Below are 25,317 nucleotides of genomic sequence, written 5' to 3'. Positions count from 1 at the left end.
GTATGTTTTCAACCTATCGGTCAATCGGTTGGAAATGATGAACAAGGACGGATGGGTGAATAATCATAACCAAGCGGGGTTGCTGTTATTGACGTTAGATTGCGAGCTCTGGTTTTGGGCGGTTTGAGGGTTTATTGGGTTAGGAACCTGTGATTGCTGAATTTGGACCGGGTTTTTCGACTGTTGTTGCTGTTGCATGTAGTAGTAACTATTTTGGTTCTGGTCTGCTTGAGGCTGTTGCTGGATTCTATAGGCCTGTTTGAGATGGTCGTTAGCCTCGATATCTGGGACATGGATCGCTTGGTTCTGTTGTTGTTGTAGCAGTGGTTTGATTTCAGCAGATTGGTTCACGTCGGCTTGGTTTTGGAACTGTTGTTGTTGCTGCTGTTGAGGGGTGGACTTGTTTTTTTCTTCGATAGCCTTTTGTTGCTGCTGCTGCTGTTGATGGTGATGACTCTGGTTTTGTACAGTGAATTTGTAGATTGTCCAATCGAAAATATAATCATAAACGTATTTTTCTCTCAAGAATAAATCTCTGAACATTCTTCTCAAATAGATATAGTCTGGTTTATCATCGAATCTGAGCGATCTGATATAGTTGAGGTAGTGGGTGAACTCTATTGGGAGCCCCTTGGCCAAAACCTCGGTTGGTATTGCCAGCTTTCTCTCCAATATACGGTCGTACTTCTGTCTTTTTGTTGCGGCTTTCAAGCCCTGCCATGGCAAGGTGCCTCTGCAGAAGTAGATTAGAACGTAACCCAAGCTCTCCAAGTCGTCTCTTCTGGACTGCTCTATACCCATGTGGGTGTTGATGGAGGCGTATCTGGCGGTACCGGTCAAGTTTTTGTTTTCTCTGTAGGGGATGTGGAGATGGGTTCTTGGGTCCCTGAACTTCTTGGCCAAGCCGAAGTCAATGACATTGACCTGTGAGCCCTTTTTCCCAGCGCCCATCAAGAAGTTGTCGGGCTTGATGTCTCTGTGGATGAAGCTTCGGGCGTGGATGAACTCTATACGGCAGAGCAGCTGGTCCGCCAACAAGAGAACTGTTTTCAGAGAAAACTTTCTGTTGCAGTAGCCGAAAAGGTCCTCCAAGGAGGGGCCCAACAAGTCGATCACCATGGCGTTGAAGTCGCATTCTGTTCCGTACCACCGGATGAAAGGTATGCCGACACCGCCACACAAGGCCTTGTAGACTTTTGCCTCGTACTCCAACTGCGGGTGCTTGGCCCTGATGCTTTCCAACTTGATTGCGACTTCCTCGCCGGATATGATGTTTGTGCCTAGGTAGATATCACCAAACGATCCCGAGCCGATTTTCTTGCTGAGACGGTACTTCCGTCCGACCCTGAGGTCGACGTTCACTTGGTTTGGGTCCATGCTGGGTGTTTGTAGTGCGGGGAAGTTTCTTGCAGCGAAACAGCTTACTAAATCGTCTTGTGCCTGTGATCCACTAACTTCTCTATCGGAGGGAAGGGGAGCTGACGGGTACGGAGGGGGAAGGGTAACAGGGTGGATAAACACGTGCGGAGGAACACAGCAGGACGGAATGTGTATCCGGGTGAGCTTTGTACGGAAAGAACTTCTTTTTCCACCAAAGACCGCCCACGATAAGGAACACCACGCAAGGGGCAGCAGAAGAACAGAGAGCCTGACGGATACAAAAATAGACGTGAGTCTGCTTTGTGTGTACAGAGTGATCTTTTTTGAGATTATCCCCCTCAGATTTTCTCCCCCCCCGCCCTCTGGTGAGGAAAAAAAAAAAAAAAACCAGAGCGGCAGGGAGGCCGGAGGGAAAAAGGAAGGAAAGGAAGGAAAGGAAGGAAAGGAAAAGAAACGCCTGACGCACGTGACCCCAACAACGGTGCACGGGTTTTTCTGCGGACAGAAGCGCAGCCGCCGCCGCCGGGCCGATCGGCGCGCCGATCGTCGTTTTTGTTTTTTTTCGGCCCACACGAGGCTGGCAAGCAGCAAACAAGGGCGCGTGGCGGGTGCGCTGCACAGCCCGCCCTGGGTGCGCCGGGTGGCGGTGCTGAGGGGGCGAGATCCCGATCTGTAACCGTCGCAACAGCGCCAACGGCAGCAGCAGCGGCAACAGCAGAAGAGAAGAGGGGCAACACACGAAGCCCCCGTTGCGGGAGCCTGCCGTGGCAACGACTCAGCCCGGCCACAGCGTCAGCTCCTGCGGCCACAGTGTTGGTGTCACCACCCCCGACACAGAGCGGCGCCAGCAAGCCCGGCAGAGGGCTGTTGTTGTTTGCACTGTTACCACGCGAGCGGGATCTGCCTGCAGCGGCCAGGCTTAACAGGCGCTCGCCCAGGCCACCGCCCGCATTGTTCTGCCACGGCTGCTGCTTCTGGCGTTTTCGAGGCTCGCCCGGACACCCGTGATGTGATGTGCTTCCGGATTTGTTTTTGTCGCAGCACCGGATAGAAAGAGGCACCGTGACGCATGTCGGGCGTTCTATATATAACGATATAAATACACACGCATTTCCGTCCTTCTTTTCCGGCTGGCGCTGTGCCTGAGCTGGTCACCTCTGCGCTTTTCTCTGGCCTTCTGCTTGCTCTCCCCCTTGCTCTCCCCCTTGCTCTCTTCTGTCCTCTCCCCTCTCCAGCCAAACACCACCAAACACCACCAAACAATGTCTGCCGAAGAAACCGTCAACCAAGCCACCCAATCTGCCGAAGCCGCTGTCGACAACGTCCAGAAGACCGAACAGAAGGAGTCCGCCACCTTCGTCGACAAGGTCGAGGACGCTGCCAAGAAGGCCAGCGAGGAGATCAAGAAGGAGGCCGACGCCGTCAGAGAAGAAGCCAAGAAGACGTCTGCCAAGGTCAACAGCGAGTTGGAGAAGTCCTCCAACCCATTGAAGAAGCTCGGCAACTACTTCAAGAAGGTCTTCAACTAGGCCTGCTGCCGGGTGAGGCGAGTCGCCACCTCTACACCACCACTACTAATACTGATAATGCTACCGCCACCTAATTAATACACCCCTCTGCCATCTTCTTTTCCTCTCTACCCTTTCTCTAATATTCAATTTTTAATGTTTAATACTTTTTAATTTTAATTTAATCCCCATATCACCCCTACTCCCTGGCAACGACGCCCCCTTCCACAACAGCACGACAAACCCCCCTTTGCTTCTGAGCCGTTTCACCACTTTTTTTTTTTTTTTTGAGCATCGATAATAGCTCACAATCATGATTAGGGCACGCCATTTTCTCTCTTCTGTTTTTTTTTTTTTTTTTTCTTTGTTTTCTATTTTTACTTTTCTACTCCTTTTTTCCAGATCTGACGAGCTCAATTTAATTGATTCGGGGTTTTTCCCTTCCGGGTTTCTCTCCCGCCGCAAAAACAGCGGTTGCGCCACCGCGCCAAATGCAGCAAAACGAAAACAGACGGCAAGAAGCAAAAAGAGAAAAGGAGAAAAAAGGAGCGCAGGAAATAAAATCGCCGAAAGGGAAAGACAACTGGCAGAAAAGAAAAAGAAGAGGGAGGCTTTTCACACCCGTGCACCGGAAAGAATCCCGGAGAGAAAGGCACGTGACTGACTGCCATGCGAGCGTACGTGCCCGCAGGCCTCTTCACCCCAGGAAAGGGCTCCGGATCGGTCGAGCTCGCCGGCTCGAGAGACACCTTTTTTCATCATGGAAATTTCATTTCGAGTCGATTGCAGATGACGATACCAACGACAAACTCGTTTGGGCCTGAACCACCCCGCAAGATCCTCCGCTTCGCTCGTCAACATCAACAATGCTCTCCTTCAGAAGCGTTGGCCAGTGCCGTGCCTTCTCCACGAACTCCGCCGTTCTGGCGGCTGCGGCCACCAGAAAATCCTTCAACAAGAAGTCCTCCTACGATAAGTCCAAGAACAAGAAGGGCTCCGGTAACGACAAGACGTTCAAGGCTTCTGTGCTCACGAAAAACTACAAGAAGCTGGCCCTCAAGGCCGATGAAAACCTCATCAAGGAGCTGCCTTCCATCGTGGCGGAGAACAAAGACACCATCAAGAACTCCTTTGTCAAGTACCCCTCCGAGTCGATCCAAAAGCTCCACATCGCGGGCTCGTTCAAGCCAGACCAGTACAACGAGCTGTACTCCCAGCCGCTGACGCTGTTCCGTGCTGTGGAAGACTCCAGGCTCCTTGAGATCGTCAACCGGAACGGATCGAGCGCAGAAAGCAGATACATTGTCAACGGACACTCCGGTATCGGGAAGTCCACGATGCTGGCTCATTTCCAGGCCTTTGCCCTTGCACACAACAACAGCGGTGCAATTCTGTTCCCCATCTCCAATGCAGACCTCTTGGTGGACGGCTCGTCCGACTTCAAACTCAACCCGCTCACAAAGAAGTACGACCAGCCTATGTACTCTCGCACCTTCATGAAGAAGTTCGTCAACCTGAACGCCGAAAGCTTGGCCAAGATACCTCTTTCGGGCGAGATCACGCCCCTCACCAACATGTACAAAGCTTCCTCCCACAAAGTCTCAGGCACGTTGCTGGACCTCGCCAACCACATCCTGAAAGCCTCTCCCATCGAATCGAATACCACTTTTGCGTTCACCGTCATGCTCGACGAATTGTCCAAGCAGGATAAACTACCAGTATACATGACCATAGACAACTTCTCCGCATTCATCCAGCACGGAATGACCAAATATAGAGATACCGAGAACCGTAGAATTTACTTTCAAAATTTCACCATCGCAGACACCTTACTCCAGTATGTCTCCGGTGAAAAGTCTTTCAAAAATGGAGCCATAATGGTTGCAACCCATGGTAACCACAGACTACAAAGGAACGGTACGTTGGATGTACTTGTCGGTGACAAGCCCATCGAAGACTTCGCTTATGCTAAGTTCAAAGATTTCGACTACAAACTTGCAAACAGATTGCTACAGAACAACGGTTTACAGAAATTCAACGTGTCGAAATTCAATTTGGACGAATGCAAGTCTTTGGTCAGCCATCTTCTCAAGTTCAACCTTATCCACAACGAATACGACTTGGAGAATCAACTACTCTCTGGTAACCTAGACACCGTGATCCAAAGAATTGCTTCTCAAAAATACCTTGTCAGCGGTAACGGTATCCCTAAGTTGGTTATGGACTCATGCATCCTTTCTTACGCTTGAAGATCTCACGTAATAATTCCCTTTCTATACACTTCCACCCCCCCTGTAAATATATATAGATATGTATATCTGCACACAAACAAATCAATTATATTTGTATGTATTATTCCATTCCATCTTGTCGATCTAAGCTTTTGCTTTCACCTTACTTTTACTTTCTTTGAAATATTGTACAAATTGTATATATTGGTTAGTATATTTACAACTAATTTTTATAGGATGGCATTTCTTCAAAACCGTCCGACTCATAAAACTCTTCGTCATCGTCGACCTTCTCAGAGCCTTCAACTCCAATTTTCTCTCTTTTGTTCTGTTCAGGCTGTTCAGCTTCGTGTTTCCTCTTTTCCCCCACAGCGACAGGAGGAGGTGGCTTGGCGGGGTTGTGGCCATGGTGAACTTGACCATGGCTATTGTGATGAACAAAATCGTGCTGTTGTTGTTGAGCCTTACGTTTCATCCTCTCTCGCTCTTCCCACCTCGCTTTAACTTGTGGCTCGAGCTCAATTAACTCATCCTTGGTCACAGAGTCTTCAATAGATTTCAAAATTTTCAACACAACGTTTATATGGTTACCGTTCATCTTGTCGTCTCTAAATCTAAGCATTTCCCAACTTCCATTTTGACGCTGTCTACATTCAGCAATACGCCCATTGAAAGACTCTCCAGATTTCTTCAACTTGTCCCATTGCTCATCACTCACGTCTAATTCGTTCCATTCATCGTAGTTCTGGAAAGAGTTTTTGAATTCACCTCCATTTCTCTTGATATTCAGTTCTACACTTTCATGTTGATGTGGGGCATCGCCACCTTTCCAGACATATAACTTGAACTTAGGCTTCACATCGTAATTGGTGTACTCTCTGTTTGGATCGTGCTTTGGTAAGTCATTATCAATGTACTTTGGGAATTCCAGCTTGATTTTAAAATCAATAGTATTTTCCTCTGATGGTTTCCATTTGAGCAACGTCGGATCAGTACCCGATATATATGGAGTATCACAACAGGTAAGTATCAAACCATCGGAAACATAAGTAAGGTTTCTCATTTCGTTGAAAATTTTATGGATTTTGAATGGTTGGGTCATGTTCTTGAAATCTAACTTGAACAACCAATCCTTACATGCATCTGGGAACTTCCGACGTAACTCACTGTATGGCTTATGAAATTCATGCTGCGCATGATAAAGTCTTTTCCACAAGTTTTTATGTGTCACGCTGTTCATATCCATGGCAAGACAGTCAAAAATAAGGTATCTCACCTCTTTTACCTTCGTGACTGGGTTGGTCGAATAAACTAACTCACCATCAACAATCGTACCATTGTGACTAATATCAAAATCTTTCTCTGATCTAGGAAAATGGAAATCAGGTATATGATAATACTCGTTTTCTCGGGAAATCAAAAAGGACCCTTCTTCATTAGTGTCCGGGTTGACTAGCACAAATAATAAAACTCTCAGCCCGTCACTTTTTTCACAGACCAAATAGTCTTTTCTTAGTAAATTGTTGTGGAGGTGTTCCCGGGTGAAAGAAACCGGCTGAGACCCAGGAAAGTGGTTCACTCTGGTACGTAGAATCAACGCTACTTGTTGTTTAAGATACAACTCCACCTCGGGCAAACATCGTGTACCCGGTATGCTTGGCACTGATCTATCATTCATAGCTGTAGCTTTATATAACAACACCTTAGTTTATGCTCTATTTTGCTGTACTAGAATAAAGGTCGATGCAACGCAAAGGTGAAGCAGATTTTAAGCTGGACGCTGCCTTAAATGTGTATGAGAGAGACAACATGAAAACCGAACATCGCATACTCGCATTTGTAAATCTCGGCCTCACACCCTTTCTTCACACTTTTGTTTTTGACTGTCTCTGTTCTGTGCTCAGCGTCAATGCTTTGTAACTGTTTCTAGCTTGTCGATTTGTGCTGTTAGAACATACTGTTGTTCCTGCTGGCTCCTTCTATTATCGATAGCTATCTACCATAATACCATGTCTGAAGTTCCATTATCAAGTAGACCGCCGGCAACCATTTCACAGGTTATGATGGAGGTAGACGACACCAACAGCGAGGCTCTGTTAGCGCAGAGCACAGAGAAACCAGAAGTACCTGTGACCACAGAGAATCCAGAAAATTGTATGGTGAAGGTTGAATCAAGTATATCTCAAAATAACGGTTCTTGTTCTGAACTTGGCCCTAATGAAGCTACCGCCGATGTAGAAATTGGTGGTGCTACAAATGAATCTACACAGGATGAAACAACTGTGCAACAAGGAAAAAGTGAAGGCGACCAAGGAAAAATGCCACAAAGTGGAAAGACAATTTCAGAGGTCAAGTTTGAACCTCAGACAATCGCATCTAGACCGAAGAGAAGATCGGCTAAATCCATAGATTACAAGGAAAAAGCAGAAACGGATATACCATCCTCCGTTACGAAGTCAGAAAAGCGTGGTTCTAAGCCACGTCGTGGGAAATCCTCATCTGATTCAACGTCTCCTCCCCCCTCATCTTCTTCCGTATCATCTTCCAAGAATGTTGCATTTTTTGATGTGGATGATGTTATTCCAATAAACTATCAGCCGCCAATAGCTCCAGGAACTGATTTCAACGAAGGGCTTGATCTAAGAGGAGCACGAATGGACTCTGCTGAGATAACGCTTACATTGAAAAATGGACATACAATAAAAAAGGGTGATTGTATATATATGATCTGTGAGCCTCCAACTGAACCATTTTATGTCGCTCAAGTTCTGGGCTTCACAAAAAAAGATAAAACTTCAACGAACAAGAAAGCGTCTAACTATATGTTCAGTGTTTGTTGGTTTTACAGACCAAGGGATTTAAATAGGCGCCTTACAGACACTAGACTTGTTTACGCATCTTTACATCGAGATAACTGCCCCTTGGCCAGTTTTCGAGGGTTTGCCACGGTAAAACACAAATCAGAAATTGATAACTTGGAAGCTTACCGACAACAACCAGACTGCTTCTATTTTGACAAATTGTACGACAGATACATGATAAAAATGTATGACATGATTCCTACAGTTCAATTGGTCCATCTTCCGCCAAATTACTACAAAGCGCTTAACAAGAGATTTGGTTATATCTTTGTTGAAGTTGGGAAAGCTGATGAGTTATTAAGCTCACCAAAAAATTGTGAAAAATGTTTACAGTGGTGCTCTAGTTCCGACTCAATTGCTTGCTCTGGCTGTGAGAAATCCTATCACTTGTTGTGTTTAGATCCTCCCATATTAACTAAGCCCAAAAGAGGATTTGCGTGGTACTGCGCAGCGTGTAATAAACGGCTAGAAGATAAACTGGCTGAAAATAGAGGTAAGATGCTAGAAAGTTCTCAGCCTTCAATGATTATAAAAAATGAAGAGCGTGCTTCTTCTCAAGAGAAAACATCCGATCAAGAAGCTGATTCTCAAACTTTTCTATCTGACGATATACAGGAAGCCGACTCTAGTTCATTGAGATACGAACAGCTTGCTAAAAAATTCTTAGAAGATGACAGCCGGGTTTCTTTGAAAAAAAGAAGAGAGATAGAGGAATGGCCATACAGATATCTTGGTGTTCATGCCAAGTTTGAGGATGCACTGGATTTGCAGGATCGTCCATATGCACGAGCTGCTTCTAGACTTGGCTCTAAATATCAATGTACTTCTATCACTGATTGGTATGACCACAAAGTACAATTTTACGATACGGATATATCTTCATCAAGTCTCAACAATAAACGATTTAAAAAAAATAACAACAGAAATAAAAAGTCAAATACCCCTGTTTATGCTGAAGAAAATGAGCTTGAAAATAAAAAGTTCCCAATCCCTGAAGAGTATCAAAACCTGAAGCCTAAACAGTATCCAGGATGGCTTCAGCCAAAACCAAAGGGGTATATTGAAAGAGGTGTAGAGGAAACCAGCACTTTACTTTGGAAAATGCCAACCAATCTGGAACTTCCTGAAAAGGAAGCTGGAGATATAATTGAGAAATATATCAAAGACTGTGCTCCAATTGCCAAAAAGTTGAAATTGGCAACCGTTACGACACCGAACTTTATTGATGCAATTTTATTGATTTTGATGAGACACGATTATCGGCCTGAGGATTGCTTTGATGAAGTTCAAAAGTTGACACGTGATTCTTTGAAAGAACCTACTTTTACTGATGAGGAAGTCAAACGGTTTGAAGATTCTGTTCGCCTGCATGGAAGTGAGCTATATCCTGTGTTCAAAGATGTTGGAACACAAACGTCTGCGATGGTTGTCAGGTTTTATTATCTTTGGAAGAAGACGAAATCTGGCCACGAGATTTGGGATAATTTCTCCGGTAGGGCTAAAAACAGATTGAAGAGCACAAAAAATGTGGGGGTTGATCTTGACAATCCAGAAGATGATGGCGCATATGCGAGTAGCAAAATCAGCAGATCACAAGTCAAGTTTAAATGTATATATTGTGAAACTAATCATAGTCCCGAGTGGTTTAGAGCTCCAGGTGCGATGATTGACGACAAAAATCATGTTTGTGAAGGTTTGTGCTACAGGTGTGCAAAACTGTGGAGGAAATATGCCGTTAAGTGGGAAAATCCGATTGAACTAATCAAAAATCAAGAGAAGAAGAGCTCTTACGCAACAAAGAGGAAAACCGAGTACGCACTTATACAAGAGGCTGAGCTGGTTGTCAACGCACGAGAAAACTACAAAATGCATCCGAGAAAAGTCTCCAGTGGGTTGAAGGAGTACAAAACTATCGATGCGGATTTTGATCTTTCAATATCGAGTAATGATAAAACCAAAAAGAAGCCAGGAAGAAAACCAGCTGTCAAAGTAGCTCTGAATACCTCACCGCAGTCTTCAAGTTCAGCAATTGGAGCTATCGCTTCATCTGCTGAGACAAAGGTCAAGGTTAAGAGAGAAAAGAAAGAATCAATGGCGGACAAAAAACCAAGTAAAAGAAGCATAAAAGAGGTAGAACCTTCCGCAAGTGGTAGTTTGAAAGAAAACGATAGTGCCAGTGAAGAAACCGAGCAGGTGGCCAAAAAGAAAAGATCTTACAGAAAGAGGCAACCTACTGATAAAAGTTTGAAATTTGTTTACGGAAAGGTTATTAACGACACTTCGAATGGGTCAATGAAATTTACAACTAAGAAAAAAGATATGCTTTCCGATGGCAATGTTCCTAGATCGGTTAAGCTAACTGCTCAGCTAGAGGCTGCCAGAGTGCAGTTTGAAGATAATGCCAGAAGCAGCCTTTTCAATGCGTTTCTAGACATGAAATTAAGGGAAAGAATTGAGTCTCTAGAAAAAGAGCTAGCCTTGCTAAGTGATAGAGATGCTGAAAAATCTTATTCACTGGAAAGCATTAATCAATCGAACTACCCATCCGAAAATGAAGCTTTTGATCCTCTTTCTTCTCCGAATGCCAACTTGTCAACCTCAAGTCGTCCAAGTACCAAGGACTCTGAAAGTTATGGATTTCACACTGGCAAAAAATATATCCGCAGAAGGCTATTTCTCTCTAAAACTTCTGTACCAGGAAGTGGAGTATTTGAGACACCGCCGATACAGTTACCAATGGATGCAGTAACGCCTCTGTCCACGACCACAAATGTGCAGAACAACCTGAGAAACAAATTTGTATTCCAACTGTACGATCAAGGAGTCAGACCTGTTTCTGACGTAGATTATAATAATATATCTAATTCAGATGCACAATTTCAAAGTCAGCCAAACCTTTTACCACGAGATGAAACACCACCAGCCATTACGTCTTCAATGGTACCATCTTCCTCAGCATCAGTTTCTGCAATGTCATCGTCGTCTCCCGGTCCTAGGTCGGTGGTAACTACGGCCGGATCAATAGCACCATCATCCGCTTCGGGGTCGAAGAAAAGAAGTACTTCTGCTGGGTTTATGACAGGAGCTATAAAAAATAAAGAATTTGTCAATTTATCACCATCTTTCAAGGTCAAAATGTTGACTCCTTTGATAGACTTTAATGATCGAATAACTAAAAAGATGCTTTCAAGATACACTACCAAATTTGATGTTTACAATCCGTTACTATCTGATGATTTCTATATCTCACCCATTTATCAGATGAGACCGTCCAGTAAGGAACTACACGTACTTTGGAAGCAGTATCAAACTAGCAGAAAGTCGAAAGGGAGATCTAATAGACAGTTTCAGCCGCTATATCCTCCTAATAAAAGAGAGTGTTGTGTTTGCAGAGAATTTGGTGATACCACAAGAATGTTAATTTGTTCCAATTGTGGTCTAAATGTTCATGCATCGTGTTATGGTGTTAAACTGAATAGTAGAATGGAAAAAGAGGCCGGTGCTTACAACTGGCACTGTGATCCTTGTTCAAATGATTTACATCCTTTGGTATCCACACAATACATATGCTTACTCTGTAACTCTCGCGAATCTAATATGGACAATGCAATCAAGGGAGATCCTATTTCTATTCCCGATGCATTGAAACGTACAGTTGAAGGTAGATGGTGCCATATTAGTTGCTCATTATTGTGTGAAAATGTTAAATATGGATCAAAATCATTACAGCCAATATATGGGGCCCAAGTCACGGGAATCAAAAATGTCTTCAAGTCATGTAACATATGTCTGAGTAATGGTGGATCAGTTGTTAAATGTGAGTTCTGCTCAGCTAAATCCCACGTTACTTGTGGTCTTGATTTCGGGTGGAAAGCTGGATTTATGCTATTAAAGGTATTCGATCTAGCTGATGGTGATGTCATTGGGATCAGTGGATCAAATGCGGTAGGGAAACTCAAACCGATTATTTATTGTGACAAGCATATCATTCCTGGAGTGTCTGATTTACCAACCATTTACAGTTTATGTGACAAAGGTAGAAGGTTCAGTGAAAAAAACGATGAGTTTACTCTCTTTGAGTTGTATACTGCAGATGATAGAAAGAGGGTTCCGCAGATGGGAAGTGGACTTTTACGTAGGAAGGCTTATGAAGAAATGAACCACGAATTTGCAGAGCTTGTCGTAAAGGCAAATTTACAAAACGAATATGAGACCAGAGAACCAGAACCTACTGAGCACCGCTGCATCAAATGTTCGAGGAAATCTAGTTTGGCTTGGTACCCTAATGCTGAATTAGAAGGAGAAGTATGCCACATGTGCTATAAAAAGAACAAGCTTCAGGAAGTTGTACCTGAGATTCCTAGTTTGGATTCTGTGAATACCAAACAGTATGACTACTCAATTTTTGGATTTTGACGAAGTTTTTGTAAAAACAAATTCATCTATACTTTTTTTGCATTTATTTATGTTTAATAGTTTTAACCTGTACAGGTACGTTTTTGAAAATTGATGGAAATAGCAAAAAATACTGCCCTTGAATCAGTGGTTAATTTACAAATATTACAAACTGCCACGCATAAGAATGGCTTCTATACGTTGAATTTCCTCCATGGAGTCGGCCTGCTCTAATTCCTTTTCTAGGCGATCTCTATCATCTTCAGTCATCGGCTTTGTATCTTCCTTCTCCTCAGTATCTACATTATCCATCACATATTGCTCTTCTCTATTTAATGTTTTTGTGGCAAAAATTGGTATAGGCTTCACCGACAGGATTGCCTTTACTTTATCGGAGTTGTTGTCAAAAGCAGACGATGCTTGTTTTCGTTCAACGTTTTTCACTCTTTTAAAATCTATAATTTGTAAATTAGGAAACCTCCATATGCACCACAGCCTGTAATCTTTGTTTTTCACAACAGGATTTCCCGTCAAGTATAGACTACGCAATGACGGTAACTCTTTCAATTCTTCAAGGTCTGTCAAATGGACGATCTCATTGTAAGTTATCGATAATACCTGCAAGTTTACTAGTTTAGCTAGTCCGGTGACACTTCGTATGTGGTTGTTAGATAATATTAATGTCTCTAGACGCAATAGAACGGGGAATTCAGGGAGATATGAGATCGAGTTTTTGGTGATGTCTATGATAGAGTGGATATCTGATGATTGCAATACATGAATTGCATCTAACGAGGTCAAATTGAGATTCCGAAGAGAGAGAACTCGGGCTTCAGTGGGGGATATGAAAGAAGCAGCTTCTTCAAGAACAGCCTGTGTAAGCTTCATGTGCTGATCAAATTTATGGAGATGGAGAAGGAGGTAGAACCTGAAACTTACCAAGGAAAGAATGGCAAGAGATTGAAAGAAATGTGTATGCGATGCTTGGTAAATATGTAAATCCGAAATTTTTCTTTTCTCGGTCTGTCATGAATTAAGAAAGATACAAGTCGATAGGGAGGTTAACACGTTTTTTTTACGTTTTAAAGCTATAAACATGGCAGTAATGGGATGAGAAGAGTATACATGACTAGAGGTTAGGAAACGGGTTTACTCATCTAGAGATAACTTCGATTTCTGGGAAGGCAAAGTCTTGCCGTCCTCAGGTTCGAACTTCATTTTGGTCATTTTCAATAATTGTGCCTTATCTTCGGCAGTGAGTAAATCGACAGTCTCATTAGGACCGACAAATTCGAAGTCTCCGAACCCGAAAGCACGGTCACTAATACTGTCCAAAACGTAGAGCTGCATTCTGATGTATCTGACCACGGCCTCTAGTTTGACAATATCGATATTCTTGTCACCGTTAAACACGTTTCTCCACACAGCAGCGGCCAAAACGTCATCGCTTTTCTGTGCAAAAGCTTCGTCCAAGGAAAAAATCATCCCCAACATTTGGGAATGGAAATCCTTCATGTACGAGTCTCTGATCTGTCCACTCAAGACATTCATCTCCTCGCTCAAACGCATTTCAATGTCCTTGAACAACTTGTCGACAAGCTTTTGCTGGTAGTTCTTCCCCATCTTGAAAGGCATAGCACGCATACGTACAAATAATAACCAAACGTGCAGCGTGGTGATCTGGAACCACATGGCGAAGGTACGTGGAAGCCCGAGGGTATCGTACCAGAAAACAGCGGTTTCGCTCAATTCCTCGTCCGTGAACTGGAGACCTTGATCCTTACACATGTAATAGTACTTGGAACCACCAATAGTACCAGCACGGACGTTGTCCATGTCGATGTGAAACAAAGAGACAAATGTCTCACCAAATGCTTTCTTCCACTCTGGAACCTGATAACCTTCTTTCTCGTAATCTGGCTTTTCAAGCTTGTTCTTGAGGTTGATGTCCTTGTTAGGCATCTCCACGTTTGAAATATGTGGCAAATGCGACGCCTTAGCGAGATCCTCTGGTGATGGGACTGCTGTGGCTTTGTCTTCCTTGGAAGCCTCGTTCTGCACCTGGCTAGACGCAAAACGTCTGGCAGCAAGCCCAAAGTTTGCTGCTGGAACTCGGCTCTTGGCCAATATGTGTGCCTGTCTTGCTGCTGTACTCAACATATTCTTCGTTGATTTCGCTTGCCTCTAAAAAGCTCCTGTTCTCTGCCGGAAACCTTTCTACAGCTCTCTCCGTCATGGTGCAAACCTTTGTGCTTGCCAATTACATCTTCAACTCCTCTCAGCTCTTCGCGAGGAACCTTTTTTTCTTAATAAATTTTTCTGATTTACATACTGTACACTCAATTATACAACAATTACATCTCTTCTACACACGGCTCTGCCTGCCCCTACCCCGACCTCTGCTCCCACGGGAACTTTTACTGGCACGCCCCTTCTTGTTTCCACGGCTAGCACGACTGCTGTTGATTATGCGAGGACCTTCGTAGTGCGTGTAGCCATTCTTCTCGATGGCAGCGCTGTTCACCCACAAAATCATGTTTTCTTCACGGTTGAGGGCGTCAAGTTCGCCTAGTTTGGCACGGGCACGTATTAGTAGGTTAGTTCGGAGTTCTGGCGGATCATCACTGCCGGGAAGTTGTAGTAATCTCACCATCCGGTCAATATAGCCCTCTTCGCTCTGAAGGGTTTTACCATTGAATTTTGAGGTTTCCGTCTCATCGTCGAATTCCTGTTCGACGGTAGTGGAATCGTCATTCTCGTCATCGTTGCCAGTACCTGCATCAACAGAGCCATCAAGGCTAACATCATCGGAGCTGTCACTCGTGTTAACACGGCGTCTTTTACTCCTGGTATTGACACTGGTTGGAGAGGCCGCAGCATTACGCTTGGATCTCCGTAGCTTTTCCTCAGCAACGAGCGGCTTGCGGTTTCTCAGACTTCTCGTGGATCTAGTGACACGTGAAGTGTCACTGTCACTGTCACCATCAATCGCCAAAACCTCATCCTCTTCTTTCTTGTGATCTTTCTGATCCTTATCTCCAGCTCTTTCGTCTTCGCCGTTTTCTTCTTCTTCTTCTGCTTCTTCGTCCTCGAAATCAAGTTCAGCAGGCCTGTCATCTTCAGAATCAATTTCCATAACTTCAACTTTCTCGGTCTCTTCTTTTGTTGTCTCTTTCTCATTCACAGCGCCCTCTTCAAGTTTTTTGATGTAATTAGAGAGCTTGATCTGAGATTCACCACCTTTGAGGAAATTCCGACGTGCTTTGAAGCTAGAAATCACGCGATCCCTGCATTCATTCAGCTCCTTCTTCAAAGCTCTTTCCCTTAGCCCTTTATCGTTCAACCAGGATACAAGTTTGTTAAAGTCTTCAACCTGGTCAATGAAAACCCAATCACGCTCATTTTTCAAAATATTTTCACCTTCTTCAATCATCTTTCTCTTTAATCCTGTACCATCACCACCTCTCAAATGATGCACATCAATGGCGCTGGGCCCCTGGATCCAGATCCGACCCATTAGGTATGTCTCAGAGTCGTATTCGCTGTTATCGTCTTTTTTACGAAGATCACCACTCTCATCATCATCACCATTATCAGCGTCATCCCGCTCTTCACGATCGATCTCGTCATTTTCATCATCATCGTCCTTGTTTCCTCCAAGGTTAGGCAAACCATTCTTTTCAAACCACCAGTACCTGTTCCATACTTTATCCCTGCCCAAGTATCTGATTCTTTGACAGTTCAACTCAACAAGTGTCCTATCAATTTCAAGTCTTTGTTTCTTCATGGACTCAACCTCAGAAATCTTTTCGGTACGGGCACTCAACAATTTTAAGAACTCGGGATGGCCAGCAGCAACTGCTTTTTCCAATGCACTAGGCTCTGGAGGTAAGGTATTTTGAATTGGTCTTCCACCTCTGTTCTTAATTTCAATCCATTTTTCCTTTTCCTCTTCGGTTGTCAAAGCCTCCAATTCACGATCTTCTATTCTTTGTTTGATTTCACGAACGTCGATCGTTCTCAATGAATCTAAGACATCTTTATTCGCAATATGAGCACTTTCCACCTTGAGTTTTAATTCCTTTTGCAATTCAAATCTCTCGCGGCGCAATGAAGCTGACCTCGAAACAACAAAATCAGTGTGGGCACGAACAACCTCACCACCTAGTAGTAGCCCCATAAGTATCGACAACATTGAAACTCTACGAACAGGACTGACTTTCTCGCAAAAATTAGCCATTAATGTTTCAGGCGTTGGTACTTCATCGAGTGGTGCTAGAAGTTCATAAGTTTTTGTGATCTCATTCTTATATTCTGGAATGAATTCAGTTATTGAGAAAATACCCATTAGTATAATGAGCCACTGTCCTTCCTTAAAATGACGTTTCTGGAGACGTTCACGCCATGACAGCTTCTTGTAGTCCAAAATCGAATAAGCATTATGGTTTATATCATCATCATCATCATCATCATCATCATCTTTTTCGCTCTCTTCTTTGACTTCAAAAGATTTTTCTGCACCGGCATTTTCTTTCCGTTCTTCTTTCACCTGAACTCCAGTACCATTACCATTTTCTTTGCTCTGGCCCTCATTTTCATTTTCATTTTCTTCATCTTCATCTTCATTTTCAACTTCATCATCTTCATCATCTTCAACTTTAATGCTTTTCTTGTCCTTCTCTTTCTTTTCTCTTTCTTTCGCCAACTTTTTTTCTTTCATCTCAGCCTCCTTTTCTTCAATTTCTGACTGGATATCAACAGGCAATGTAATCAGCAGTTCACCCTCTTTACTTATAATACAACTTAATAATGCACAAAATATTTCTAACAACAACGGACTTTTCTTACTTGGATCATTCCATTGTAGAGCGTAAAGGAAATCATCAAAGGTGAAGGTATCGATGACAAAAGCTTCATGGAACATATTAATGAAAATCCACACTTCCAAAACATTCGATGTGGTTATTGGGCAATTTTCAAAATCGAAATGTAAATTTTCTAACCCTGAAAGAACTTTCCAATTGGGCTTGGAAACATCATATTTGATTGGTAACAGCAGATCATCCACAATAACTGGCTTGTGTGATTTTTTATCCGCTTGTTCATTTTCAATTTTAGTTTCAGCGGCTTTGCTCTTGCTATCATCCGTTTTCGATTCAGGCTTGTTATTCTTTTCATCAGGTTTTGCCGTCTTCGAGTTGGATTTTTTCGAATTGGCTGGTTCATTTTCCTTAGCAGACGCTGTATCTGAAATTGGCTTTTGTCTACCTTTTCCTTTTGCTCTGCCTTTTCCTTTACCATTACCAGAAGTTTTGCCATTTGAGTGATCATCGATTGTAGGAGCTGGGGCAATATTAACGAAACTCTTTGATTGGGCTGAAGGTTGCATAGTGTGAGAATCTTCTTCTTCATTGACGGTGAAGCTATCCTCGTTTTGATTGGTAATGTTGCCATTGTTTTCAGTGCTTCCATTACCCGACAGGTAGTCAATTACTTCGATTCCCTTTTGTATTGCCCTTTGCTTTGCAAGCTGATCTATTCTCCTATTAGATATCCTTATACTCTTGAAAAATCGCTGGCATTTTTCATAATGCCATACTTTAATCCTTTTCATATGAACATACGAGAAAGGATCAGACTCGGGGTACGCTTCTTTGGAAACGAAGGGACGCTGAGTCACAATAAAATGAGTATTATCTGGATCAAAAGTATCCACTATTTTCACTCCAGCAAACTCGAAGAGTTTGATGACTTTATCTCTTGCACGGTCTTCTGTCTTCAAATCCTCAAAATAAGCTGTTGTGCGCCTGAGAATTTGATACCACTGTTCACACCACTTATCGTATAGATCTTCGTATGCTGGAGGCGTCTCCTTCAAGTTCTCGAAAACCGTATGGGAAAAGCCACGACTCGACCTCATTCCGTAATCCAGAGAGTTTTCGTTTTGGTTGAATATGCCCATTTGTGATTTGCTGAGGCCCTGTGTTGAGACGGCAGACAACGGGGCTGCATCACCATTTTCGATCATCATGTGTGGACTCTGCTTCTGCTTTTGCCTCTGCTTTGAGGCTTGTTTTGGAGCTGAGTGTGGGCCAGCCATGGGGACAAATTTTGGTCTATGTAGATCATTTAGTGAATCGTCTTCATTGTCGTCGTCGTTTAAGATGGATATGCTTGTTCTATTATGGGTTGTATTTTGGCTGACATAGTCGACTTTCTTCATGTCTGCAGGCCATTCCAGGGATATTTTGTATTTTTTGGCGATTTCATCACGTATAACCCATGGAGCTCCTAGCCTGTTTGATCTGACCAAACTCATCTTCAAAAAAGTCTTGACGTACGATTTTGTAAAACGGTTTCTTTCACGGTAGATAAGGGAAGCATCTTCAATGACGACCTCGTTCTCGTCTGCCGGGAGAAAGATTCTGTACGAGATAAACGGCGACTGGATCACTCCGTTGGAGTCCATTCTGGAGTTGAACACGACCTTCTCCTTGACAATTCCGTGGGCACGGTACCCACCCGTGTACTTCACGATGACCTTATCTCCGGGGAAGAAGTCGTCCTTGAACTTGGTGTACACTTGGTCAACCAAGAGGTCTATTCTAGGGACCGTGGAAAACGAAACGTGTCGTAAAATTGGCTCCTTCACGGGTTCCGGGAAGTTCGACTGCATCGAAAACAGTTCATTGTGTTCGACCTTCAACGCCTCGAAAAATGTAAAGTTTGAGTTCCCGCTGGTTTCGCAGACAAACTTCTTGACATTGTAAAATGACATTCTGTTAAGGTAGTCCTCGTATTTCAAAAACCATTCTCCCGTTTCGGGAATCACCCACACGGGTGTGGACGGTGTTGCATCCGCCGGAAGTAATGGCGGCGGAACAAACGTGATCTGTTTTCGTTTGAATAGAACCTGTAGAACATGGGGGCGGAAAGAAAAGATGTCAGTATGCTGCTAGTGGCGTATTTATGGTGTCGAGCCATGTTTGTGGATGCACAAAGACACACTTACCATTTGTCAAACCTTGGTGCTGGTGTTGGTGTTGGTGCTGGTGTTGGTGTTGGTGCTTGTGCTTGTGCTTGTGCTGGTGCTGGTGCTAATGCTGAGCGGTGGGAGTCAGATCAGAGCCAGACAGGCAGAGCAACGGAGACAGGGGCAAACACACAAGAGCAGCAGGCGGAAAGGTAGAGGTTTACGCAAGTAAAAATCAATCAGAATGGAGAATGCAGGCAGGAACGAAAACATTCCAAAAAAGAGAAAAAGCGTTTTCATTGGCGTGCCGGTTTTTGTGTGGATTTTCTTCTCTGCTGCGTTGTTTGTTTTAAAAACGTGGAAGATGTGACATGTTTGCTGGGCCGGGTGGCCAGATGGGGGATACGTAGTGTATATACGGGTGTCTATCTACAGGCAAGAGACACAGAAAGGCTCTTTGCGGGTGGGCTTGGGGCAGGCACGAAGGCTATTTGTACAAAAAGCCAAAAAGACCCTCCTTCTTCTGTTCACGGACTTCACGTGGCTCGTAAGCACGCACGTCCTTGACGATCTTCTGGACTGCGCCGTCTGCGTCATAGTTTCTGCCCAATACGTCGATGAACTCGCCCTCTGGGTCCATGAGGTAGAAGAAGATGGAGTGGTCGACGAGATAGTCTTGTCCCGGCTTGAGGTCCCGGGGCGTGCTGAAGTAGACCCGGTAGTTTCTGCAGCACTTCTTTACCTCGTCGTAGTCGCCTGTCAAGCCGACAATGGATGGGTGGAACTCGCTTAGGTATTCCTTGAGCACTTCGGGGGTATCTCTGGCCGGGTCACAAGTAATGAAGATCGGTTGCACCTGGACGCCCTTCTTCTCAAGCTCGTTGAGCATGATTCCGAGCTTGTCGAGCTCGTCCGGGCAGATGTCAGGACAGTGAGTGAAGCCGAAGTAGATAATGCTGAACTTGCCGAGCAAGTTCTTCTCCGTGAAGGGCTCGCCGTTCTCCGTGATCAAGTTGAACGGCCCGCCAATGAGCGGTTTCCCGATTCCTCTGTTCGCCTCCGCCTCCTTACGGAGCTGCAACTTCTCCTTCTCCGAGCGGAACAAAAAGGTCAATCCGGTACCGACGGCAAGAAACAAAACAAACGACTTCCACGAGAGGTACTCCACAGGCTTCCGCTTCATCGTCTGGGAGGTGTACTCCTCGGATCCAATGGGGATGCTCGATAAGGGGCGTCTCGAGTACTGTTTCTTTGCTGGGGCCGCTTCTGGTGAAGCGGTCGGTGGCTTTTGCGGCTGCGGCTGCCCGCTAGGTTGCTCGTTAAACAGCATCCGTGTGTAAGTGAGAGATCTCGTGGCGCCCTTCAAGCCGGAAGTGGCAAACACACGCTGGCCTCCCTGCAGCGCAGACACAAGAGCGTTGTTTCTGAACATTCTCGTACAACAATGACTGTCTCTGCTGATCAACGTGGCTTTAGAATGCTATCTTCAACAATAGAGGCTACACAGAAACCGTCTTCACAGTGTCTGACAGATGGTCTGGCTACCTGATTTTCTCTCCTCTGCCTCTCATGATTTTCAGATACGATGGAGCGGCCTTTGAAATTTTTTGGGAGGTGGTGATGCTTTCTTACTATTAGAAATGTTTGCTGTATGTGGGGTTTACACAAAAGCATCACTGCTGCTACGGATATATGGGACACGATACGGGGCGGTGCGGTGTTGTGCTGGAGAGACTAGTTCTTACCGGCACCGGATCTGAAGTAGATAACATCACCGTCTTCGACAACGTACTCCTTACCCTTCTGCATCAACTTACCGGAGGCACGACATTGGGCTTCGGAACCACACTCCACCAAGTCGTCGTATTTCATGACGTTGGCCAAGATGAAGGTCTTCATCAAGTCTGTGTGAATGACACCGGCGGCCTGAGGAGCCTTGGTTCCCTCTCTGATGGTCCACTCTCTGACTTCGGTCTTTTCACCAGCGGTAAAGTACGAGATTAACTGTAGCTTGGTTCTCATCATTGTGATCAACTTAGGCATGATGGACTTGGCGCCGATCTTCTCCTCCTCGGCTTCTCTTTCTTCGTCGGTCTCCATATGGGAGAGTCTTTCCTCGTACGAGACAGACAATGGGATGATCTGGTCACCTGGGGAGTAGGTGTCGATCCACTCCTTGATCTTTGGCAACCACTTGTTTTTCTTACGCAAGAAGTCTCTCTCGGACAAATTGATCAAGTAGATGGAAGGCTTGGCAGTCAACAAGTACATGGAGTTGATGATTTCGACCTCCTTGGCGCTCCAGTTCTGATTGGCGACACGCTGTCCGTCTTGCAACAAGTCGATGATTCTTTGGACAACAATGGCCTCCTCCTTCTTCTGCTTGACTTCCAAACTTTGGCCACCTCTCTTGGTGATCTTCTCAATGGCCTCCAAGTGCTTTTCGGCAAACTCGATATCCTTCAATCTCAACTCGTTACTGATGATTTCCAAATCTCTGACCGGGTTGACGTCACCCTCAATGTGGATAATCTCAGCATCGTCAAAACATCTGACAACCTGATAGATGGCATCGACAGATCTGATGTTAGCCAAGAATTCGTTACCTAAACCTTCACCCTTGGAGGCACCTCTGGTCAAACCTGCGATATCGTAGATGGTGATGTAGGCAGGAACTCTCTTTGGTCTGCCGTACATCTCCATCAACTTGTCCAATCTTGGAGAAGGAACAATCACTCTGGCCTCCTCCGGCTCAATAGTGGCAAATGGGTAGTTTGCTGGGTTTCCCAATGGGCATCTGGTGATGGCTTGGAAAAACGTCGACTTACCGACGTTGGCCAAACCAACAATACCAGACTTCAAGTTGTTACCTGGACGACCCAACAGGATCTTCTTCTCTTCTTGCTGTTTCTTTGGAGGCATTTTGTTGTTTCTGCGTGGCTCTAATACGTCTCTACTGTCTCCGAACCTGACCTCTCTACTGTCCCTTCTCTCTTGCCCGAGCGGTTGTGTCCTGCTTAACCCTCAAATTTTTCCAGCTGCCTCAAAAAAGGGTCGACGCTCAAGTGAGCTGAAAAATTTGAGAGTTGTCGAACCCAAAATACAAGACGATCGGCGCAATCGGTGCAAATCCGGGCTTTTGGACGGACTGCGGGCCATATCTGGTGATATTACTGTTCATGGCAACTAGTTGGAACTAGAGCAAGTCCAGGGAGAAGTTGCTGGCAAAGAAAAGCGGTACTCGTGAATGGGGGACGAAGGCAGGCCCCATAAAGCTGGCGTGTACAACTGCGGCAGAGTTGTAGTCCGTCGGGCCGCTGTCAGATCGTCGACGCGTCGGCGCTGGAGCAGGGAAACGGAGATGGGCGGAGAAGGACGGAGATACACGGACATCAACGAAATAACAAAGATATGTAAGGTGTAGAGTCGAAAAGGTGGACATTTCGGGATGATAAGAAGCTGGCAGACCGTGTCTAGCGGACGCAGAATATAAATGGAGGAAAGGGAAGAGTGAAAGCCACGGAGTAAAGTTCTGTAGAAGTTTAAAGAAACGGGAGCATGTAGTTCCGCAACGGAGAAAGGGAGAAAATCAGGAAGAAAAGAACGGGATGAATAATAAAGCAGGAATAAAAGCAACATGACATCAAGATTCAAAAGCCCTTTTCGCCGGAGGGAGAGGCAAAGGCGTCTTCTATGCTGCTGGAGGTGTCATTGTCGTCGGCGTCGATTATTCCAAGGTCCAAGTCCTTGTTTCTCAGGTAAAGGTCGAAGTCCTCGACTTCTTGCCATTCCTCGTAGAACTTGAATTCAAACACCTTGCTGTCTTCAGGCATACCCTTGATTGGGAACAAGAGGGTCAAGATCAACAAGACCGAGCTACTTGCAGCGTAACCGGTGAAGAAGGAGAAGTAGTAGACGTACGTGGCGCCCATTGGAACTTCGTGCGTTTTTGTTGCACCGACGAAACCGACAATGTTGGGCAAGATTCCACAGATGTATGCGACATATGCTCTCCAGTTGACCCCCTTGGAGTAGAAGTAGGGGGAGGAGTTGTTTGCAATGTACAATTCTGGCAAGTAGAGCAAACCTTTCTTTAAGATGTAGTAGTCACAGAAGACGACACCTGCAATGGAAGAGAGGAAGACGGAATAGGCACTCAAGTAGGTGGTGAACATGGACGAGGAGGACATCAAGTTCCATGGGCAGATAGCGTAGGCGATGGCTGCGCAGATGAAGCCACCACGACGGATGTTCATGTACTTTGGTAGGAGGGCGGTCATGTCAGTTCCTGCACTTAGGGAGTTTGCGGAAATGTTGGTTCCCAACTGGGCGATGGCAAAGCCGAGAGAAATGAGGAAGACCCCACCTCTGTCACCACGAGAGTAGCCGTCGAGAAACCGGGAGAGGACGTCCAACGGGTTCCAGTAGGTCTCGTTGTACATGACGGTGGACGCCGAGGAGACCAAGATGCCGATCAAGCAGGTGATAGAGAAGGTGGTTGGCAAGGCGATGAACTGGGACCAGATGGCGGCGCCGGGCTTGTTGGCGAAACGGGAGAAGTCGGGGGCGTTGACAATCAAGGTGGCGAAGTTGGCTAGGGAGTTCATGGTGGAGTTGACAAAGGCCCAGCCAAACTCGGAGCCGGAGATGGTGGACTTCTGATGGATGACGGGTCCTCCGCCGTCGGCCTTGACGAGGGTCCACACAAGGAAGGCAATACCGGCGATGGGGCAGATGACGGCCTTGACGGTGAACAAGTGGCGGACGATGTGGGGTGGGAGGTAGATGAAGGGGAGCTGGAAGAACCAGTAGAGGAAGAAACTCAACATCTTGAAGGAGGTGATGTTGCCGCCGAGGGTGTTGTGGATCCTTGTGTCGAGGTCGTTGCCGAAGATGGAGCGGAGCATCAACTCGACACAGTTGCCGCCGATGGAGGACTGGACGCCGAACCAGACGCAGGCCATCACGACTCTGTTGATGACGGGCCAGAGCGAACCCCAGATGCCGAAGGAGGATCTGCAGGACACGGGGAAGGAGATGTGGTACGCGTTACCGACTCTGGCGGAGGCGGTCACGAAGCAGCCGCAGAAGAAGTAGCCGAGCCACACGGTGATCCACACGACCCACCACGAGAGCCCGGCCTGCACCCCCGTGGAGGCGATCTGCCACGTGTTGATGTTGAACGAGTCTGCGATCCAGAAGAACACAAAGTGGTACCAGTGCCACTTTCTGCGGGCCTCCTCGACGGGCCGCAAGTCGTAGTTGAGGAGGAAGAGCTGCGAGAGAGAGAGGCCCTGCGTGCCCTTGATCTCGAGCGGCCGCAGCCAGCGCCACACAAACAGCTCTTCTCTCTTCTTGCCGTTGTTGCTGTCGGCGCCCGACGAGCTGCCGGAGGCGGAGTCTGCGGTGCCGCCGTCGCCCACAAACGGGCTGTCCCTCGACCCCGAGCTGATCTGGGACACCTCTGCGGGGGACTTGTCGACGCTGCTGCCCTGGTGGGCGTGGCCGTGGCCGCCTCTCTCGTGGAGGTTGCCGCTGGACTCGTGGATGGTGAAGTCTTCCTTGACGTCTTGCATTGGACGCGATTGACTTACACAGAAAGCTGCACAACTGAAACCGAAACCGAAACCGAAACTGAAACTAGGAGCACAAGCACAAACAGGATGTGTGCCGACGTGCAAAAATGGGGGTGGAAAAAAATTTTAGTGCTCTGTTATCCGAGACAGAAAAGGGCTGGAAAAAGAAAAAGCATAAGCAGAACGCAGCCGCTACCAGACACACCCACAGGACACAGACCGGGGGCTATATATATACACACATACACATACATCCCTGCGAAGACTCCACCCGGGCAGCCAGACCACACCCTATCAGACCAGAGTCAGCGAAGCCTGTCTCCAGCGACACCACATAGATAACAGCCCGATGGGGCAGATGGCCTGCAGACAGCTCCACCCGCCTCAGAGATA

At 45.7% G+C, this 25,317-nt stretch overlaps 11 protein-coding genes across 11 annotated transcripts; 3 read left to right on the top strand and 8 right to left on the bottom strand.

Moving 5' to 3' along the window:
- Positions 1 to 63: 63 nt before the first annotated feature.
- PICMEDRAFT_36598 (hypothetical protein) lies at positions 64 to 1,377 on the bottom strand (the record flags this gene model as incomplete). Its single annotated transcript, XM_019163018.1, has 2 exons — positions 64 to 240; positions 352 to 1,377. 2 exons carry the CDS (start codon positions 1,375 to 1,377, stop codon positions 64 to 66), a joined length of 1,203 nt encoding a protein of 400 aa, XP_019015862.1.
- Positions 1,378 to 2,642: 1,265 nt separating this feature from the next.
- Positions 2,643 to 2,909, top strand: PICMEDRAFT_60394 (hypothetical protein; the record flags this gene model as incomplete). Its single annotated transcript, XM_019163433.1, has 1 exon — positions 2,643 to 2,909. The coding sequence occupies one exon, from the start codon at positions 2,643 to 2,645 to the stop codon at positions 2,907 to 2,909; it is 267 nt and encodes an 88-aa protein (XP_019015861.1).
- A 372-nt stretch (positions 2,910 to 3,281) lies between these two features.
- Positions 3,282 to 5,251, top strand: PICMEDRAFT_18138 (hypothetical protein). Its single transcript, XM_019161894.1, has one exon. The coding sequence runs from the start codon at positions 3,755 to 3,757 to the stop codon at positions 5,135 to 5,137; it is 1,383 nt and encodes a 460-aa protein (XP_019015860.1). The 5' UTR covers positions 3,282 to 3,754; the 3' UTR covers positions 5,138 to 5,251.
- Positions 5,252 to 5,342: 91 nt separating this feature from the next.
- Positions 5,343 to 6,797, bottom strand: PICMEDRAFT_74450 (hypothetical protein; the record flags this gene model as incomplete). The annotated part of the gene is made up of 1 exon (XM_019164773.1): positions 5,343 to 6,797. One exon carries the CDS (start codon positions 6,795 to 6,797, stop codon positions 5,343 to 5,345), a length of 1,455 nt encoding a protein of 484 aa, XP_019015859.1.
- A 251-nt stretch (positions 6,798 to 7,048) lies between these two features.
- Positions 7,049 to 12,748, top strand: PICMEDRAFT_18136 (hypothetical protein). The gene has a single exon (XM_019161893.1). The coding sequence runs from the start codon at positions 7,129 to 7,131 to the stop codon at positions 12,394 to 12,396; it is 5,268 nt and encodes a 1,755-aa protein (XP_019015858.1). The 5' UTR covers positions 7,049 to 7,128; the 3' UTR covers positions 12,397 to 12,748.
- Positions 12,438 to 13,388, bottom strand: PICMEDRAFT_18135 (hypothetical protein). Its single transcript, XM_019161892.1, has one exon. The coding sequence runs from the start codon at positions 13,261 to 13,263 to the stop codon at positions 12,541 to 12,543; it is 723 nt and encodes a 240-aa protein (XP_019015857.1). The 5' UTR covers positions 13,264 to 13,388; the 3' UTR covers positions 12,438 to 12,540.
- A 3-nt stretch (positions 13,389 to 13,391) lies between these two features.
- PICMEDRAFT_18134 (hypothetical protein) lies at positions 13,392 to 14,572 on the bottom strand. The gene has a single exon (XM_019161891.1). The coding sequence runs from the start codon at positions 14,533 to 14,535 to the stop codon at positions 13,525 to 13,527; it is 1,011 nt and encodes a 336-aa protein (XP_019015856.1). The 5' UTR covers positions 14,536 to 14,572; the 3' UTR covers positions 13,392 to 13,524.
- Positions 14,573 to 14,692: 120 nt separating this feature from the next.
- On the bottom strand, positions 14,693 to 19,559 carry PICMEDRAFT_18133 (hypothetical protein). The gene is made up of 2 exons (XM_019161890.1): positions 19,388 to 19,559; positions 14,693 to 19,288 (listed from the first exon to the last, which is right to left on the bottom strand). Exons 1-2 carry the CDS (start codon positions 19,388 to 19,390, stop codon positions 14,741 to 14,743), a joined length of 4,551 nt encoding a protein of 1,516 aa, XP_019015855.1. The 5' UTR covers positions 19,391 to 19,559; the 3' UTR covers positions 14,693 to 14,740.
- A 276-nt stretch (positions 19,560 to 19,835) lies between these two features.
- Positions 19,836 to 20,780, bottom strand: PICMEDRAFT_60388 (hypothetical protein; the record flags this gene model as incomplete). Its single annotated transcript, XM_019163432.1, has 2 exons — positions 19,836 to 20,591; positions 20,733 to 20,780. 2 exons carry the CDS (start codon positions 20,778 to 20,780, stop codon positions 19,836 to 19,838), a joined length of 804 nt encoding a protein of 267 aa, XP_019015854.1.
- A 302-nt stretch (positions 20,781 to 21,082) lies between these two features.
- On the bottom strand, positions 21,083 to 22,270 carry PICMEDRAFT_74445 (hypothetical protein; the record flags this gene model as incomplete). The annotated part of the gene is made up of 1 exon (XM_019164772.1): positions 21,083 to 22,270. One exon carries the CDS (start codon positions 22,268 to 22,270, stop codon positions 21,083 to 21,085), a length of 1,188 nt encoding a protein of 395 aa, XP_019015853.1.
- Positions 22,271 to 22,998: 728 nt separating this feature from the next.
- Positions 22,999 to 24,924, bottom strand: PICMEDRAFT_36702 (hypothetical protein; the record flags this gene model as incomplete). The annotated part of the gene is made up of 1 exon (XM_019163027.1): positions 22,999 to 24,924. The coding sequence occupies one exon, from the start codon at positions 24,922 to 24,924 to the stop codon at positions 22,999 to 23,001; it is 1,926 nt and encodes a 641-aa protein (XP_019015852.1).
- Positions 24,925 to 25,317: the final 393 nt, after the last annotated feature.

This window comes from Pichia membranifaciens (genome assembly GCF_001661235.1).
Source record: "Pichia membranifaciens NRRL Y-2026 unplaced genomic scaffold PICMEscaffold_6, whole genome shotgun sequence".
In the NCBI taxonomy this organism is placed as follows: Eukaryota; Fungi; Ascomycota; class Pichiomycetes; order Pichiales; family Pichiaceae; genus Pichia; species Pichia membranifaciens.
This window is presented reverse-complemented; position numbering and strand designations above follow the sequence as displayed.